The sequence below is a fragment of the Crinia signifera genome, chromosome 5 (genome assembly GCF_055691185.1).
Source record: "Crinia signifera chromosome 5, ASM5569118v1, whole genome shotgun sequence".
Taxonomy (NCBI): domain Eukaryota; kingdom Metazoa; phylum Chordata; class Amphibia; order Anura; family Myobatrachidae; genus Crinia; species Crinia signifera.
In genome coordinates, this window is record NC_139221.1 from 330,449,504 (window position 1) to 330,467,935 (window position 18,432).

Consider the following 18,432-nt stretch of genomic DNA (forward strand, 5'->3'; position numbering starts at 1 on the left):
GGGGCTATACGTGATCCCAGGAGGGGGGGGGGCAGGGTCTACAAGTGATGAGTCAGTGGAAATAAGGGGCAGATGACTTCCAGTAATCTCTTTATGATGCTGTTCCCACACTTAGCAGCCCCCCTGGGAGTGTGTGGAGCACAGACCCCCACCTCCCTTGCAGCATCCGGGGATGTCCCAGGACTGGAGATGTCACACTGTCATGGGGATAACCCCAATGTCCCACTGAATGTCTCTGCCATGTGTGCAGAGGAAGCCTCACCCGGCTGCTGCAGAACCTCATAAGGACAAAGGAAATAAGGACAAAGAGGAATTTCATTTTCAATGACCAAGTTACAGTGTCTGAGCTGATCCACACTGAAAAACACATGAGTGCTCGTTTGTGGGCTGGGGGGTGACACGGGTGGGGTACACAATGAGCGTGGAGCAGGTTAGGCTGGGTGTGAGGAATAAGCCGGTCTTGTGAGCCCATGTAGAGTTATGGCGAGGGGGAGAGTTCCAGCGGTAAGGGAGGGGGGGGGGAGAGTTCCAGCGGTAAGGGGGGGGGGGAGAGTTCCAGCGGTAAGGAGCGGCACATGGAGAATCCTGGAGACAGGATCGGGAGGGTTACGGTACAGCAGATCGGGGTATGGGCCATCGGCTCGACCCAACTTAGGTTGACATGGGTAAGGTTGATAGAGTCGGAAGGTTGACATAAGGATTAGGTCCCCTGATTTAACTATCCATATTAACCATGTACTTGTCCTAAACTGTCATGTACTGTAATTTGTTATGTGTTTTTGATTATAACTATGCTCTGTACAGCGCTGCGGAATCTGTGTGCGCTATATAAGAAACTGTTAATAAATAAATAAATATAGGATTGTTCTCTTTGTGATAGCATCCGGCCGACGGTCAGTAGGCAGCAGCGGCAATGTGCGCTAGGGAAGCAATGAGGATGGGTAGACTCAGTCATGTGATTCACAGTACATTGTGACATTGCGGCCCCACCCCCATGTGTTATGTGTGGTGTCTGTATGTACTCTCCCGGTCTGCGGCTGTCCCCTCCTGCAGTATACAGGTGTGTGTATTAGCTCCCTCCTCTCCCCATGTGTTCTGTGTAGTGTCTGTATGTATTCTCCCGGTCTGCGGCTGTCCCCTCCTGCAGTATACAGGTGTGTGTATTAGCTCCCTCCTCTCCCTGTGTTGTGTGGTGTCTGTATGTACTCTCCCGGTCTGTGGCTGTCCCCTCCTGCAGTATACAGGTGTGTGTGTATTAGCTACCTCCTCTCCCCATGTGTTTTGTGTGGTGTCTGTATGTACTCTCCTGGTCTGTGGCTGTCCCCTCCTGCAGTATACAGGTGTGTGTGTATTAGCTACCTCCTCTCCCCATGTGTTCTGTGTGGTGTCTGTATGTACTCTCCCGGTCTGCGGCTGTCCCCTCCTGTAGTATACAGGTGTGTGTATTAGCTCCCTCCTCTCCCCATGTGTTCTGTGTGGTGTCTGTATGTACTCTCCCGGTCTGCGGCTGTCCCCTCCTGCAGTATACAGGTGTGTGTATTAGCTCCCTCCTCTCCCCATGTGTTCTGTGTGGTGTCTGTATGTACTCTCCCGGTCTGCGGCTGTCGCCTTCTGCAGTATACAGGTGTGTGTATTAGCTACCTCCTCTCCCCATGTGTTCTGTGTGGTGTCTGTATGTACTCTCCCGGTCTCTGGCTGTCCCCTCCTGCAGTATACAGGTGTGTGTATTAGCTCCCTCCTCTCCCCATGTGTTCTGTGTGGTGTCTGTATGTACTCTTCCGGTCTGTGGCTGTCCCCTCCTGCAGTATACAGGTGTGTGTATTAGCTCCCTCCTCTCGCCATGTGTTCTGTGTGGTGTCTGTATGTACTCTCCCGGTCTGCGGCTGTCCCCTCCTGCAGTATACAGGTGTGTGTATTAGCTCCCTCCTCTCCCCATGTGTTCTGTGTGGTGTCTGTATGTACTCTCCCGGTCTGCGGCTGTCCCCTCCTGCAGTATACAGGTGTGTGTATTAGCTCCCTCCTCTCCCCATGTGTTCTGTGTGGTGTCTGTATGTACTCTCCTGGTCTGCAGCTGTCTCCTCCTACAGTATACAGGTGTGTGTATTAGCTCCCTCCTCTCCCCATGTGTTCTGTGTGGTGTCTGTATGTACTCTCCCGGTCTGCGGCTGTCCCCTCCTGCAGTATACAGTTGTGTGTATTAGCTCCCTCCTCTCCCCATGTGTTCTGTGTGGTGCCTGTATGTACTCTTCTGGTCTGCGGCTGTCTCCTCCTACAGTATACAGGTGTGTGTATTAGCTCCCTCCTCTCCCCATGTGTTCTGTGTGGTGTCTGTATGTACTCTCCCGGTCTGTGGCTGTCCCCTCCTGCAGTATACAGGTGTGTGTATTAGCTCCCTCCTCTCCCCATGTGTTCTGTGTGGTGTCTGTATGTACTCTCCTGGTCTGCGGCTGTCCCCTCCTGCAGTATACAGGTGTGTGTATTAGCTACCTCCTCTCCCCATGTGTTCTGTGTGGTGTCTGTATGTACTCTCCCGGTCTGCGGCTGTCCCCTCCTGCAGTATACAGGTGTGTGTGTATTAGCTCCCTCCTCTCCCCATGTGTTCTGTGTGGTGTCTGTACTCTCCCGGTCTGTGGCTGTCCCCTCCTGCAGTATACAGGTGTGTGTATTAGCTCCCTCCTCTCCCCATGTGTTCTGTGTGGTGTCTGTATGTACTCTCCCGGTCTGCGGCTGTCCCCTCCTGCAGTATACAGGTGTGTATTAGCTCCCTCCTCTCCCCTTGTGTTCTGTGTGGTGTCTGTATGTACTCTCCCGGTCTGCGGCTGTCCCCTCCTGCAGTGTTCAGGTGTGTGTATTAGCTCCCTCCTCTCCCCATGTGTTCTGTGTGGTGTCTGTATGTACTCTCCCGGTCTGCGGCTGTCCCCTCCTGCAGTATACAGGTGTGTGTATTAGCTCCCTCCCCTTCCCATGTGTTCTGTGTGGTGTCTGTATGTACTCTCCCGGTCTGCGGCTGTCCCCTCCTGCAGTATACAGGTGTATGTATTAGCTCCCTCCCCTTCCCATGTGTTCTGTGTGGTGTCTGTATGTACTCTCCCAGTCTGCGGCTGTCCCCTCCTGCAGTATACAGGTGTGTGTATTAGCTCCCTCCTCTCCCCATGTGTTCTGTGTAGTGTCTGTATGTATTCTCCCGGTCTGCGGCTGTCCCCTCCTGCAGTATACAGGTGTGTGTATTAGCTCCCTCCTCTCCCTGTGTTGTGTGGTGTCTGTATGTACTCTCCCGGTCTGTGGCTTTCCCCTCCTGCAGTATACAGGTGTGTGTGTATTAGCTACCTCCTCTCCCCATGTGTTTTGTGTGGTGTCTGTATGTACTCTCCCGGTCTGTGGCTGTCCCCTCCTGCAGTATACAGGTGTGTGTGTATTAGCTACCTCCTCTCCCCATGTGTTCTGTGTGGTGTCTGTATGTACTCTCCCGGTCTGCGGCTGTCCCCTCCTGTAGTATACAGGTGTGTGTATTAGCTCCCTCCTCTCCCCATGTGTTCTGTGTGGTGTCTGTATGTACTCTCCCGGTCTGCGGCTGTCCCCTCCTGCAGTATACAGGTGTGTGTATTAGCTCCCTCCTCTCCCCATGTGTTCTGTGTGGTGTCTGTATGTACTCTCCCGGTCTGCGGCTGTCGCCTTCTGCAGTATACAGGTGTGTGTATTAGCTACCTCCTCTCCCCATGTGTTCGGTGTGGTGTCTGTATGTACTCTCCCGGTCTGCGGCTGTCCCCTCCTGCAGTATACAGGTGTGTGTGTATTAGCTCCCTCCTCTCCCCATGTGTTCTGTGTGGTGTCTGTACTCTCCCGGTCTGTGGCTGTCCCCTCCTGCAGTATACAGGTGTGTGTATTAGCTCCCTCCTCTCCCCATGTGTTCTGTGTGGTGTCTGTATGTACTCTCCCGGTCTGCGGCTGTCCCCTCCTGCAGTATACAGGTGTGTGTATTAGCTCCCTCCTCTCCCCATGTGTTCTGTGTGGTGTCTGTATGTACTCTCCCGGTCTGTGGCTGTCCCCTCCTGCAGTATACAGGTGTGTGTATTAGCTCCCTCCTCTCCCCATGTGTTCTGTGTGGTGTCTGTATGTACTCTCCCGGTCTGTGGCTGTCCCCTCCTGCAGTATACAGGTGTGTGTATTAGCTCCCTCCTCTCGCCATGTGTTCTGTGTGGTGTCTGTATGTACTCTCCCGGTCTGCGGCTGTCCCCTCCTGCAGTATACAGGTGTGTGTATTAGCTCCCTCCTCTCCCCATGTGTTCTGTGTGGTGTCTGTATGTACTCTCCCGGTCTGCGGCTGTCCCCTCCTGCAGTATACAGGTGTGTGTATTAGCTCCCTCCTCTCCCCATGTGTTCTGTGTGGTGTCTGTATGTACTCTTCTGGTCTGCGGCTGTCTCCTCCTACAGTATACAGGTGTGTGTATTAGCTCCCTCCTCTCCCCATGTGTTCTGTGTGGTGTCTGTATGTACTCTCCCGGTCTGTGGCTGTCCCCTCCTGCAGTATACAGGTGTGTGTATTAGCTCCCTCCTCTCCCCATGTGTTTTGTGTGGTGTCTGTATGTACTCTCCTGGTCTGCGGCTGTCCCCTCCTGCAGTATACAGGTGTGTATATTAGCTCCCTCCTCTCCCCATGTGTTCTGTGTGGTGTCTGTATGTACTCTCCCGGTCTGCGGCTGTCCCCTCCTGCAGTATACAGGTGTGTGTATTAGCTCCCTCCTCTCCCCATGTGTTCTGTGTGGTGTCTGTATGTACTCTCCCGGTCTGCGGCTGTCCCCTCCTGCAGTATACAGGTGTGTGTATTAGCTCCCTCCTCTCCCCATGTGTTCTGTGTGGTGTCTGTATGTACTCTCCCGGTCTGCGGCTGTCCCCTCCTGCAGTATACAGGTGTGTGTATTAGCTCCCTCCTCTCCCCATGTGTTTTGTGTGGTGTCTGTATGTACTCTCCCGGTCTGCGGCTGTCCCCTCCTGCAGTATACAGGTGTGTGTATTAGCTCCCTCCTCTCCCCATGTGTTCTGTGTGGTGTCTGTATGTACTCTCCCGGTCTGCGGCTGTCCCCTCCTGCAGTATACAGGTGTGTGTATTAGCTCCCTCCTCTCCCCATGTGTTTTGTGTGGTGTCTGTATGTACTCTCCCGGTCTGCGGCTGTCCCCTCCTGCAGTATACAGGTGTGTGTATTAGCTCCCTCCTCTCCCCATGTGTTCTGTGTGGTGTCTGTATGTACTCTCCCGGTCTGCGGCTGTCCCCTCCTGCAGTATACAGGTGTGTGTATTAGCTCCCTCCTCTCCCCATGTGTTTTGTGTGGTGTCTGTATGTACTCTCCCGGTCTGCGGCTGTCCCCTCCTGCAGTATACAGGTGTGTGTATTAGCTCCCTCCTCTCCCCATGTGTTCTGTGTGGTGTCTGTATGTACTCTCCCGGTCTGCGGCTGTCCCCTCCTGCAGTATACAGGTGTGTGTATTAGCTCCCTCCTCTCCCCATGTGTTTTGTGTGGTGTCTGTATGTACTCTCCCGGTCTGCGGCTGTCCCCTCCTGCAGTATACAGGTGTATGTATTAGCTCCCTCCCCTTCCCATGTGTTCTGTGTGGTGTCTGTATGTACTCTCCCAGTCTGCGGCTGTCCCCTCCTGCAGTATACAGGTGTGTGTATTAGCTCCCTCCTCTCCCCATGTGTTCTGTGTAGTGTCTGTATGTATTCTCCCGGTCTGCGGCTGTCCCCTCCTGCAGTATACAGGTGTGTGTATTAGCTCCCTCCTCTCCCTGTGTTGTGTGGTGTCTGTATGTACTCTCCCGGTCTGTGGCTTTCCCCTCCTGCAGTATACAGGTGTGTGTGTATTAGCTACCTCCTCTCCCCATGTGTTTTGTGTGGTGTCTGTATGTACTCTCCCGGTCTGTGGCTGTCCCCTCCTGCAGTATACAGGTGTGTGTGTATTAGCTACCTCCTCTCCCCATGTGTTCTGTGTGGTGTCTGTATGTACTCTCCCGGTCTGCGGCTGTCCCCTCCTGTAGTATACAGGTGTGTGTATTAGCTCCCTCCTCTCCCCATGTGTTCTGTGTGGTGTCTGTATGTACTCTCCCGGTCTGCGGCTGTCCCCTCCTGCAGTATACAGGTGTGTGTATTAGCTCCCTCCTCTCCCCATGTGTTCTGTGTGGTGTCTGTATGTACTCTCCCGGTCTGCGGCTGTCGCCTTCTGCAGTATACAGGTGTGTGTATTAGCTACCTCCTCTCCCCATGTGTTCGGTGTGGTGTCTGTATGTACTCTCCCGGTCTGCGGCTGTCCCCTCCTGCAGTATACAGGTGTGTGTGTATTAGCTCCCTCCTCTCCCCATGTGTTCTGTGTGGTGTCTGTACTCTCCCGGTCTGTGGCTGTCCCCTCCTGCAGTATACAGGTGTGTGTATTAGCTCCCTCCTCTCCCCATGTGTTCTGTGTGGTGTCTGTATGTACTCTCCCGGTCTGCGGCTGTCCCCTCCTGCAGTATACAGGTGTGTGTATTAGCTCCCTCCTCTCCCCATGTGTTCTGTGTGGTGTCTGTATGTACTCTCCCGGTCTGTGGCTGTCCCCTCCTGCAGTATACAGGTGTGTGTATTAGCTCCCTCCTCTCCCCATGTGTTCTGTGTGGTGTCTGTATGTACTCTCCCGGTCTGTGGCTGTCCCCTCCTGCAGTATACAGGTGTGTGTATTAGCTCCCTCCTCTCGCCATGTGTTCTGTGTGGTGTCTGTATGTACTCTCCCGGTCTGCGGCTGTCCCCTCCTGCAGTATACAGGTGTGTGTATTAGCTCCCTCCTCTCCCCATGTGTTCTGTGTGGTGTCTGTATGTACTCTCCCGGTCTGCGGCTGTCCCCTCCTGCAGTATACAGGTGTGTGTATTAGCTCCCTCCTCTCCCCATGTGTTCTGTGTGGTGTCTGTATGTACTCTTCTGGTCTGCGGCTGTCTCCTCCTACAGTATACAGGTGTGTGTATTAGCTCCCTCCTCTCCCCATGTGTTCTGTGTGGTGTCTGTATGTACTCTCCCGGTCTGTGGCTGTCCCCTCCTGCAGTATACAGGTGTGTGTATTAGCTCCCTCCTCTCCCCATGTGTTTTGTGTGGTGTCTGTATGTACTCTCCTGGTCTGCGGCTGTCCCCTCCTGCAGTATACAGGTGTGTATATTAGCTCCCTCCTCTCCCCATGTGTTCTGTGTGGTGTCTGTATGTACTCTCCCGGTCTGCGGCTGTCCCCTCCTGCAGTATACAGGTGTGTGTATTAGCTCCCTCCTCTCCCCATGTGTTCTGTGTGGTGTCTGTATGTACTCTCCCGGTCTGCGGCTGTCCCCTCCTGCAGTATACAGGTGTGTGTATTAGCTCCCTCCTCTCCCCATGTGTTCTGTGTGGTGTCTGTATGTACTCTCCCGGTCTGCGGCTGTCCCCTCCTGCAGTATACAGGTGTGTGTATTAGCTCCCTCCTCTCCCCATGTGTTTTGTGTGGTGTCTGTATGTACTCTCCCGGTCTGCGGCTGTCCCCTCCTGCAGTATACAGGTGTGTGTATTAGCTCCCTCCTCTCCCCATGTGTTCTGTGTGGTGTCTGTATGTACTCTCCCGGTCTGCGGCTGTCCCCTCCTGCAGTATACAGGTGTGTGTATTAGCTCCCTCCTCTCCCCATGTGTTTTGTGTGGTGTCTGTATGTACTCTCCCGGTCTGCGGCTGTCCCCTCCTGCAGTATACAGGTGTGTGTATTAGCTCCCTCCTCTCCCCATGTGTTCTGTGTGGTGTCTGTATGTACTCTCCCGGTCTGCGGCTGTCCCCTCCTGCAGTATACAGGTGTGTGTATTAGCTCCCTCCTCTCCCCATGTGTTTTGTGTGGTGTCTGTATGTACTCTCCCGGTCTGCGGCTGTCCCCTCCTGCAGTTTACAGGTGTGTGTATTAGCTCCCTCCTCTCCCCCTATGTCGGATCACTGATCGGTAATGGGCCAGAACGGTTCTCATGGCTCCGGCGTGGTGTAACCTGCCCTACTGCTCTGCGTTCTCCGCTGCACATTCATCCTCTGCCTGTGTATACACAGAACATCTGCGGAGGAGGGGGGGGGTCTGCTTCTGTGGACAGAAGATGTTCTCCCAGTGTACAGTGTTTCATTCACACCAGTAACAGACGTGGGGCCTAATTCACTGCTGATCGCACGGCTGCAAAATCTTCACCAAGGATTTATCTTAAGATCCGATGCGCATTCCTGTGGATCTTTGCTAAATCTTCTTTCATACATGTATCTCATGTAAGATCAGGAGACTTAGCAACAGTTCCGCGGGAGCGCGCATCCGACCGATATCAGCCAATTTGCGGCTAATTATTGGTAAAAATCGGTCGATTTTTATTATTATTAATTTTTTTTGGGCCAATCGGTCGGAAATCGGCCAATCAACAAAAAAAATCCTTCTAGTGTGTCGGCATCTTTACACCGACTGGTGACCAGTTGTGACTACATAATAACGAGGCAGCGCAGGAGGAGACCGGGGGCAGGGACAGGAGCAGAGGCCAGTAGTAAACAGTAAATCATTTCTCAAAATGGAAGCAAGTAATATAATGAGTACACCCCCCCCACCCCCCCCCCCCCCCCGCGCGCGCGCCCTGTCGCTGACTATAAATACCGGCCAGGATGAGGCGTCTCTCGCACCTCACACCAGCGCCTGCTGCAGACATTCTAGCATGCCGCTGAGACTATGTGTAATGTATATATCCCGCTACCGGGCGGTTTATGAGGAACCTGCCACTTACATGGCATCTCCTCGCTGTATTCCTGAGATTCCTCACCGCAGAGCTTCTACAGCAATAGAGAGGAACAGCCCCAATATGGCCGCACCCCGGTACAGTATGGCCATGCTCCCGGTACAGAAAAATGGCTGCAGTACCAGTACATTATGGCCATGCTCCCAGTACAGAAAAATGGCTGCAGTACCAGTACATTATGGCCGCTGTCCCTGTACAGTATGGTAATGCTTCTAGTACAGCAAAATGGCTGCAGTACCAGTACAGTATGGCCATGCTCCCAGTACAGCAAAATGAGTGCCGTCCCTGTGCAATATGGCCTCTGTCCCAGTACAGTATGGTAATGCTTCTAGTACAGTATGGCTCTAGTACCAGTACAGTATGGGTGCCGTCCCTGTGCAATATGGGTGCCGTCCCTGTGCAATATGGCCGCTGTCCCAGTACAGTATGGGTGCCGTCCCTGTGCAATATGGCCGCTGTCCCAGTACAGTATGGGTGCCGTCCCTGTGCAATATGGCCGCTGTCCCAGTACAGTATGGGTGCCATCCCTGTGCAATATGGCTGCTGTCCCAGTACAGTATGGGTGCCGTCCCTGTGCAATATGGCCGCTGTCCCAGTACAGTATGGGTGCCGTCCTTGTGCAATATGGCCGCTGTCCCAGTACAGTATAGGTGCCGTCCCTGTGCAATATGGCCGCTGTCCCAGTACAGTATGGGTGCCGTCCCTGTGCAATATGGCCGCTGTCCCAGTACAGTATGGGTGCCGTCCCTGTGCAATATGGCCGCTGTCCCAGTACAGTATGGGTGCCGTCCCTGTGCAATATGGCCGCTGTCCCAGTACAGTATGGGTGCCGTCCCTGTGCAATATGGCCGCTGTCCCAGTACAGTATGGGTGCCGTCCCTGTGCAATATGGCCGCTGTCCCAGTACAGTATGGGAATGCTTCTAGTACAGTATGGCTCTAGTACCAGTACAGTATGTAGTGTACATTCTAGCACCCGCCAGCTTTGAAAACCCATGCAGTTCTTGTTCCCTGCCTGGGGTGTCGCTGTCTGCTGTGATGTTTCTAGAACAGGTCTGGTTTGCATTTCAGTGCTGATATACAGACCACACTGTGCTAGAAGCACTACAGCAGACAGTAACACCCCAGGTACGGAAGAGGAACTGCATGGGTTTTCAAAGATGGCGGGTGCTAGAATGAACACTAAGTATGGCCATGCTACTAGTGCAGCGTGGCCCCTGTCTTTGCGCAGTGTGGCCCCTGTTCCAACTGTCATTGGTAGTTGCAGTCGCATACCTCCCAACATGCCCCTCTCCAGGTGGACACATTGCTCTGCTCCTGGGCTGCCCTCTTAATGTATGATTGCCATCTCCTGTGTTGAACAGGTAAATTGCTCAGAATGGCTTTCAACACAGGTGATGGCAATTCTAAATTAAGAGGGAAGTTCAGGAGCAGAGGAATTTGTCCGTCCTTGAGCTGGTCATGTTGGGAGATATGCAGTCGGCATGTGTAGACATACGCCACCCTGTGGGTCCTGGGCAGTCAGCATATGTAGACATACGCCACCCTGTGGGTCCTGGGCAGTCGGCATGTGTAGCCATACGCCACCCTGTGGGTCCTGGGCAGTAGGCATGTGTAGCCATACAATGGTTGAATATATGACAATTGGGACTGCGCTTAGAGCAGCTATCAAGTGGAGATATCAGGGGTAGTGGGTCGCCAAACCCTCTAAAACAAGTACAGAAGAAACAATATGATATCTTTTCTCAAAACAGCGCTCTTACTACCTCTACAATGTTCTTCGAGAGGAATGATATAGAAAGTTTTCAGGTTTCCGTTCCTTTCAATTTTTCTTCCCGCATCAAAGTCATGGAAAAGAAATGAAAAGAATAATGATGTAGCAAGTCTAGACAATCTGATTGTTTCAAACGGGGTCCCGAAATATTCCGCTCTGTGTAGACATACGCCACCCTGTGGGTCCTGGGCAGTCAGCATGTGTAGCCATACGCCACCCTGTGGGTCCTGGGCAATCAGCATGTGTAGACATACGCCACCCTGTGGGTCCTGGGCAATCAGCATGTGTAGACATACGCCACCCTGTGGGTCCTGGGCAGTCGGCATGTGTAGCCATACGCCACCCTGTGGGTCCTGGGCAGTCGGCATGTGTAGACATAAGCCACCCTGTGGGTGTTGGTGGCCGTCGCTTGCTGCTGGGTCACTTCTTGCTGTGTGATCACAATTAGTGACAGCGATGACTGAGAGGTGATCCTGTCCTACCAGTCTATCCACCCCATGCAGCCATCTCCGCTAGCAACACAAGAGAATGTTTCCTCTAAAGTCTTGGGGGTGTCACAGTCACAGGTGTATCTCAGCCACGGAGGAAGGGGGGGGGTTACAGGGCCACAGGTGTATCTCAGTCACAGGTGTATCTCAGCCACGGGGGGGGGGGGGGTTACAGGGCCACAGGTGTATCTTAGTCACAGGTGTCTCTCAGCCACGGAGGGGGGGGTGTGGGGGGGTAACAGTCAGAGCCACTAATGAAAGGATCAGTGGACATTTGTCATTTTCTGCCTCTTCACGTCACAGGAACAAGGACGGGTTGTTATATCTACAGTGATTAGGGCGACATACATTAGATTGTGAGTTCATGTTTTGTAGGTGTCTGTCTTAGTGAATGGCATCCCCTGGCACGGTGCTGCACTCAGCGCACTACTATATTGTGCCCACTGGGATGGGCAGGGTACAGCGGTGCCCGGTAATGGGCTGGGTACAGCGGTGCCTGCTGATGGGCAGGGTACAGCGGGGCCCGGTGATGGGCAGGGTACAGAGGGGCCCTGTGATGGGCAGGGTACAGAGGGGCCCTGTGATGGGCAGGGTACAGAGGGGCCCTGTGATGGGCAGGGTACAGCGGGGCCCTGTGATGGGCAGGGTACAGCGGGGCCCGGTGATGGGCTGGGTACAGCGGGGCCCGGTGATGGGCTGTGTACAGCGGGGCCATTTGTATCTCTGTGCCACAATGTGTAGATGTGGTGTATCCCTGTTTCCTCCAGTGTATGGCCATGCGCTGTAATTGTGTGTGTGTGTATGGCCATGCGCTGTAATTGTGTGTGTGTGTGTGTATGGCCATGCGCTGTAATTGTGTGTGTGCGTGGCCATGCGCTGTAATTGTGTGTGTGTGTATGGCCATGCGCTGTAATTGTGTGTGTATGGCCATGCGCTGTAATTGTGTGTGTGTGTATGGCCATGCGCTGTAAGTGTGTGTGTGTATGGCATGCACTGTAATTGTGTGTGTGTGTGTATGGCCATGCGCTGTAATTGTGTGTGTGTATGGCCATGCGCTGTAATTGTGTGTGTGTGTATGGCCATGCGCTGTAATTGTGTGTGTGTGTGTATGGCCATGTGCTGTAATTGTGTGTGTGTGTATGGCCATGCGCTGTAATTGTGTGTGTGGCCATGCGCTGTAATTGTGTGTGTGTGGCCATGCGCTGTAATTGTGTGTGTGTGTGTATGGCCATGTGCTGTAATTGTGTGTGTGTATGGCCATGCGCTGTAATTGTGTGTGTGTATGGCCATGCGCTGTAATTGTGTGTGTGTATGGCCATGCGCTGTAATTGTGTGTGTATGGCCATGCGCTGTAATTGTGTGTGTGTGTATGGCCATGCGCTGTAATTGTGTGTGTGTATGGCCATGCGCTGTAATTGTGTGTGTGTATGGCCATGCGCTGTAATTGTGTGTGTGTGTGTATGCCCATGTGCTGTAATTGTGTGTGTGTATGGCCATGCGCTGTAATTGTGTGTGTGTATGGCCATGCGCTGTAATTGTGTGTGTGTGTATGGCCATGCGCTGTAATTGTGTGTGTGTATGGCCATGCGCTGTAATGGGGGACGGGTACCAGCAGTGCTTCTGGATCTCTCTGATTCAGAATCCGGATTGCAGGAATCACAGGGTTTTAGCTGTTTTATATAACGGTCATAGGGGTGACAGCAGTTAGGTTATAGGGGTGACAGCAGTTAGGTCGACCACTGTAGGTCGGCTGTCAAAAGGTCGACACATGAAAGGTTGACATGCATTCGGTCGACATAGTCAAAAGATTGACATAAGCAACAGGTCAATATGGAAACGGTTGACAAGGAAAAGGTCGGCATGAGTTTTTCATGTGTTTTTGGTGTCCATGTCGAAATAAGTCGACCTGGAAACCGCCGGCGTGTACCGAGCCCCCCCCCCCCGCCTCAGCACACTGGTATATTCTCACTGTTATATGTCCACTTGGATGGTATGAAAACGGCCTTTTTCTAGAAAACCCCCCTAATGTTGACCCTTTTCCTGTGTCGACCTTTTGACCGTTGACCATTAGTGGTAAACTTATTAACTTCCAACCCAATTACTGTAGCCCTATGAATGGTTTAGCATCGATGGTGCCGTCAGTATTTCTCCGTACGTCGGGGCCGCGCAGATTACCGAAATGCGCAGATGGTGATGTTCGGTGAGTGCGTGAGGCCGCGAATACTGTCACATTGCAAAAAATGCGACCACAGTTCATGGAGCGACGCGGGCGGCAGGCGCGTCTGGACTGGTGCGGTGCAGCCGCTGAGAACCACAAAATGCCCAGAGTGCACCTGGCTTTGCTGCTAGACTGCGCAGCCGGTACTGTGCGAGCGATGTGTATAGCGATGTGTATAGCGATGCGCTCGCACTACAGCGATACAAACGCAAACACTGACCCTCTGTCATCGATGGTGGAGAGAACCTTCAGACATTTGCTATCGATGGTAAACCATCGACCATTGGTGGCAAAACCATAGAAACATAGAATTTGACAGCAGATAAGAACCATTTGGTCCGTCTAGTCTGCCCGGGTATGCTGACCACTGATGGTGCCCCGACACATCCCTTTACATTTTAAATTGCCAGCTCTTGTGGTTTCCGCTGGGGTGGTCTAAATACCCATAAAAATAGTAGAAAAAAGCCAGGACAAATGGTGGGGGGGCAGGAAAGGTGTGAGAGGCAGCTGCCGCCTGTCACTTTAAGAGGTAGGGCATGAGGAGTGACCCTGCTGTGGGGTTTGGCTTCGGCTGCCTTTTTGGGATCTGACCGAGCATGGTTATGTGTATGTGTGAGCGAGGGCCTGGGAGAGACAGCTGTGTCTGAGAGCCGGGGAGAAGGGCAAAGAGGAGAGACCCGAGAGGGTGAGAGAGGGGCAAAACAGGAGCGCAGGGCAGAATAGAGGGGCATTAGGGCAAAAGATTCATACAAGAGGGGTGCAAGGGTAAAAGTCAGAGACCCAGGAGCGATTCAGGGAGAGCGGGGGCTTACAGCCGGTGCAGGGCAGAAGAGGGGCATAGGACGGGTATAGGGCAGAAGAGAGGGGCATTTGTGGGATATAGAGCAGGAGAGAGGGGCATAAGAGGGGTACAGGGCAGGAGATAGAGACCCAAGGGGGCACTGAGCCACCTGCAGGAGAAGGAAGCACCTCGGGTCGGTGGTGCCAGGGGCCATGGCCAGCTTTAACCTACCCCCTGATGCAGACGAGAAGGACTTTATCCAGGCGTATGAAGATGTCCGGGAGAAATATAGAGGTATACACTTCATTCATTGATTGTTATAACACTTTGTGCCCGTCGCTGCTATTACTGTATAATGCTGCACCTGGCAGTGGGTGGGCACCTTGTACCCGTGACCTTTCCCATACCCGGGCACCTGTCCCCATACACAGGGACCCTTGGGGCAGCAGAGGGCAGGGAAGGGACCCGTGTCTGCCCAGGAACAGAGTTACCTTACACACTGCAGATGTTGGGGGACCTGATTTTTGTGATGTAAGAATTGATGACGTCCTGAAGGTTCTGGAACCAAGGGTCAGCCTGCTGTGTCTCTCGGCAGGTAATGCTGGGACTTGTAGTACATGTGTACAGCCTCACGCATCTGTATTGCTGCCAGTGTCAGTAAGTGCGGGTGCAGACGCTCTCCTACACTAGGTGACAGTAGAACAACTGGCCGCTTACAGGAAGTGACATTTGGTTCTGGTTTAATGCTTGGCTGGGAAAGTGCTGAGAAGGGGGGCGGCCTGGGAGCAGGGGGGCAGCAGGGGGGAGTCGGGATCTGGGAGCAGGGGGGCAGCTGGCAGCAGGGGGGAAGTCAGGATCTGGGAGCAGGGGGGCAGCTTGGGAGCAAGGGGGTAGTCGGGATCTGGGGCAGCTTGGGAGCAGGAGCAGTCTGGAGCTGGAAGCAGGGGGGGCGACAGAAGCAGGGGTGCAGTCAGGATCTGGGAGCCAGACTCTGAAAACTTGGAATGAAATATAAATAGCTCCCGTTAGTCACTGGAATCAACTGTACGAGGCGTCAGCTGGGAGCGGCCAGCGGAACATCCCAAACTACTGAGAAATCTACACCGCTGTCACGCCGGTCCCCCGACCCGCTGTCACGCCGGTCCCCCGACCCGCTGTCATGCCGGTCCCCCGGCCCGCTGTCACTCCGGTCCCCCGACCCGCTGTCACAAGATTCCTATACTGTCCTCACAAAACCATCTATTGTTATGGTGTTATGGAATAGAGGGGGTCCTGCTCCCTGCGGGGTCCCGGGTGATGTTCCCGTGGGTTCTCTGCGGGGTCCCGGCTGATGTTCCCGTGGGTTCTCTGAGGGGTCCCGGCTGATGTTCCTGTGGGTTCTCTGTGGGGTCCCGGCTGATGTTCCCATGGGTTCTCTGTGGGTTCTCTGCGGGGTCTCGGCTGACGTTCCCGTGGGTTCTCTGAGGGGTCCCGGCTGATGTTCCTGTGGGTTCTCTGTGGGGTCCCGGCTGATGTTCCCGCTGTGTCTCTGCGGGGTCCCGGCTGATGTTCCTGTGGGTTCTCTGTGGGTTCTCTGCGGGGTCCCGGCTGATGTTCCCATGGGTTCTCTGCGGGGTCCCGGCTGATGTTCCTGTGGGTTCTCTGCGGGGTCCCGGCTGATGTTCCTGTGGGTTCTCTGCGGGGTCCCGGCTGATGTTCCCGCTGTGTCTCTGCGGGGTCCCGGCTGATGTTCCTGTGGGTTCTCTGGAGGGTCCCGGCTGATGTTCCCGTGGGTTCTCTGCGGGGTTCCGGCTGATGTTCCCGTGGGTTCTCTGAGGGGTTCCGGCTGATGTTCCCGTGGGTTCTCTGAGGGGTCCCGGCTGATGTTCCTGTGGGTTCTCTGTGGGGTCCCGGCTGATGTTCCCGCTGTGTCTCTGCGGGGTCCCGGCTGATGTTCCTGTGGGTTCTCTGTGGGTTCTCTGTGGGGTCCCGGCTGATGTTCCCATGGGTTCTCTGCGGGGTCCCGGCTGATGTTCCTGTGGGTTCTCTGCGGGGTCCCGGCTGATGTTCCTGTGGGTTCTCTGCGGGGTTCCGGCTGATGTTCCCGCTGTGTCTCTGCGGGGTCCCGGCTGATGTTCCTGTGGGTTCTCTGGAGGGTCCCGGCTGATTTTCCCGTGGGTTCTCTGCGGGGTTCCGGCTGATGTTCCTGTGGGTTCTCTGTGGGGTCCCGGCTGATGTTCCCGCTGTGTCTCTGCGGGGTCCCGGCTGATGTTCCTGTGGGTTCTCTGTGGGTTCTCTGTGGGGTCCCGGCTGATGTTCCCATGGGTTCTCTGCGGGGTCCCGGCTGATGTTCCTGTGGGTTCTCTGCGGGGTCCCGGCTGATGTTCCTGTGGGTTCTCTGGAGGGTCCCGGCTGATGTTCCCGTGGGTTCTCTGCGGGGTTCCGGCTGATGTTCCCGTGGGTTCTCTGAGGGGTTCCGGCTGATGTTCCCGTGGGTTCTCTGAGGGGTCCCGGCTGATGTTCCTGTGGGTTCTCTGTGGGGTCCCGGCTGATGTTCCCGCTGTGTCTCTGCGGGGTCCCGGCTGATGTTCCTGTGGGTTCTCTGTGGGTTCTCTGTGGGGTCCCGGCTGATGTTCCCATGGGTTCTCTGCGGGGTCCCGGCTGATGTTCCTGTGGGTTCTCTGCGGGGTCCCGGCTGATGTTCCTGTGGGTTCTCTGCGGGGTCCCGGCTGATGTTCCCGCTGTGTCTCTGCGGGGTCCCGGCTGATGTTCCTGTGGGTTCTCTGGAGGGTCCCGGCTGATGTTCCCGTGGGTTCTCTGCGGGGTTCCGGCTGATGTTCCCGTGGGTTCTCTGAGGGGTTCCGGCTGATGTTCCCGTGGGTTCTCTGCGGGGTTCCGGCTGATGTTCCCGTGGGTTCTCTGCGGGGTCCCGGCTGACGTTCCCGTGGGTTCTCTGCGGGGTCCCGGCTGACGTTCCCGTTGGTTCTCTGCGGGGTCCCGGCTGACGTTCCCATGGGTTCTCTGCGAGGTCCCGGCTGATGTTCCCGCTGTCTCTCTGCGGGGTCCCGGCTGATGTTCCCGTGGGTTCTTTGCGGGGTCCCGGCTAATGTTCCCGCTGTCTCTCTGCGGGGTCCCGGCTGATGTTCCCGCTGTCTCTCTGCGGGGTCCCGGCTGATGCTCCCGCGGGGTCCCGGCTGATGTTCCCGCTGGTTCTCTGTGGGGTCCCGGCTGATGTTCCCGCTGGTTCTCTGTGGGGTCCCGGCTGATGTTCCCGCTGTCTCTCTGCGGGGTCCCGGCTGACGTTCCCGTGGGTTCTCTGCGGGGTCCCGGCTAATGTTCCCGCTGTCTCTCTGCGGGGTCCCGGCTGATGTTCCCGCTGTCTCTCTGCGGGGTCCCGGCTGATGTTCCCGCTGTCTCTCTGCGGGGTCCCGGCTGATGCTCCCGCGGGGTCCCGGCTGATGTTCCCGCTGGTTCTCTGTGGGGTCCCGGCTGATGTTCCCGCTGTCTCTCTGCGGGGTCCCGGCTGATGTTCCCGCTGTCTCTCTGCGGGGTCCTGGCTGATGTTCCTGCTGTCTCTCTGCGGGGTCCCGGCTGACGTTCCCGTGGGTTCTCTGCGTGGTCCCGGCTGATGTTCCCGCGGGGTCCCGGCTGCTGTTCCCGCTGGTTCTCTGTGGGGTCCCGGCTGATGTTCCCGCTGTCTCTCTGCGGGGTCTCGGCTGATGTTCCCGCTGTCTCTCTGCGGGGTCCCGGCTGATGCTCCCGCGGGGTCCCGGCTGATGTTCCCGCTGGTTCTCTGTGGGGTCCCGGCTGATGTTCCCGCTGTCTCTCTGCGGGGTCCCGGCTGATGTTCCCGCTGTCTCTCTGCGGGGTCCTGGCTGATGTTCCTGCTGTCTCTCTGCGGGGTCCCGGCTGACGTTCCCGTGGGTTCTCTGCGGGGTCCCGGCTGATGTTCCCGCGGGGTCCCGGCTGATGTTCCCGCTGGTTCTCTGTGGGGTCCCGGCTGATGTTCCCGCTGTCTCTCTGCGGGGTCTCGGCTGATGTTCCCGCTGTCTCTCTGCGGGGTCCCGGCTGATGTTCCCGCTGTCTCTCTGCGGGGTCCCGGCTGATGTTCCCGTGGGTTCTCTGCGGGGTCCCGGCTGACGTTCTCGGGAAGAGCTGTCTCATTAGCAGCAGATTACAGTCTCGGTGATGACACTCTGAGGGTCCGGCTCACGCAGGTGTGAAGTGGCTGCTTTATGTATCCACCGTCTGTGCTGGGATCTGGTACCGTGTATCTACTACCACTCTGCTCATGTAACACACAGGACAGAGGACATATGTCTGTGTAGTGCATAGTACAGGGGCCCAATCTCTGCCCCCCCCCCCCCCCCCCTCCTGTGGGACCTTATTCTGGTCCGTTCGCAGCCGGTGT

The 18,432-nt window shown here is 55.3% G+C and overlaps 1 protein-coding gene across 7 annotated transcripts in view; it reads left to right on the forward strand.

The window, feature by feature from the left end:
- PLEC (plectin) overlaps nucleotides 1–18,432 on the forward strand; it is a 288,841-nt gene that overhangs the window by 20,026 nt on the left and 250,383 nt on the right. For 2 of the 7 annotated variants that reach the window (XM_083145008.1, XM_083145011.1), the window contains exon 1: nucleotides 13,842–14,336. The exons of the other annotated variants lie outside the window; for them this stretch is intronic. In XM_083145008.1, the coding sequence (XP_083001134.1) occupies nucleotides 14,255–14,336 (82 nt within the window). In that variant the 5' untranslated portion in view covers nucleotides 13,842–14,254. Of the gene's footprint in view, nucleotides 1–13,841; nucleotides 14,337–18,432 lie in introns of those variants that run through there. 7 annotated transcript variants of the gene reach the window in all.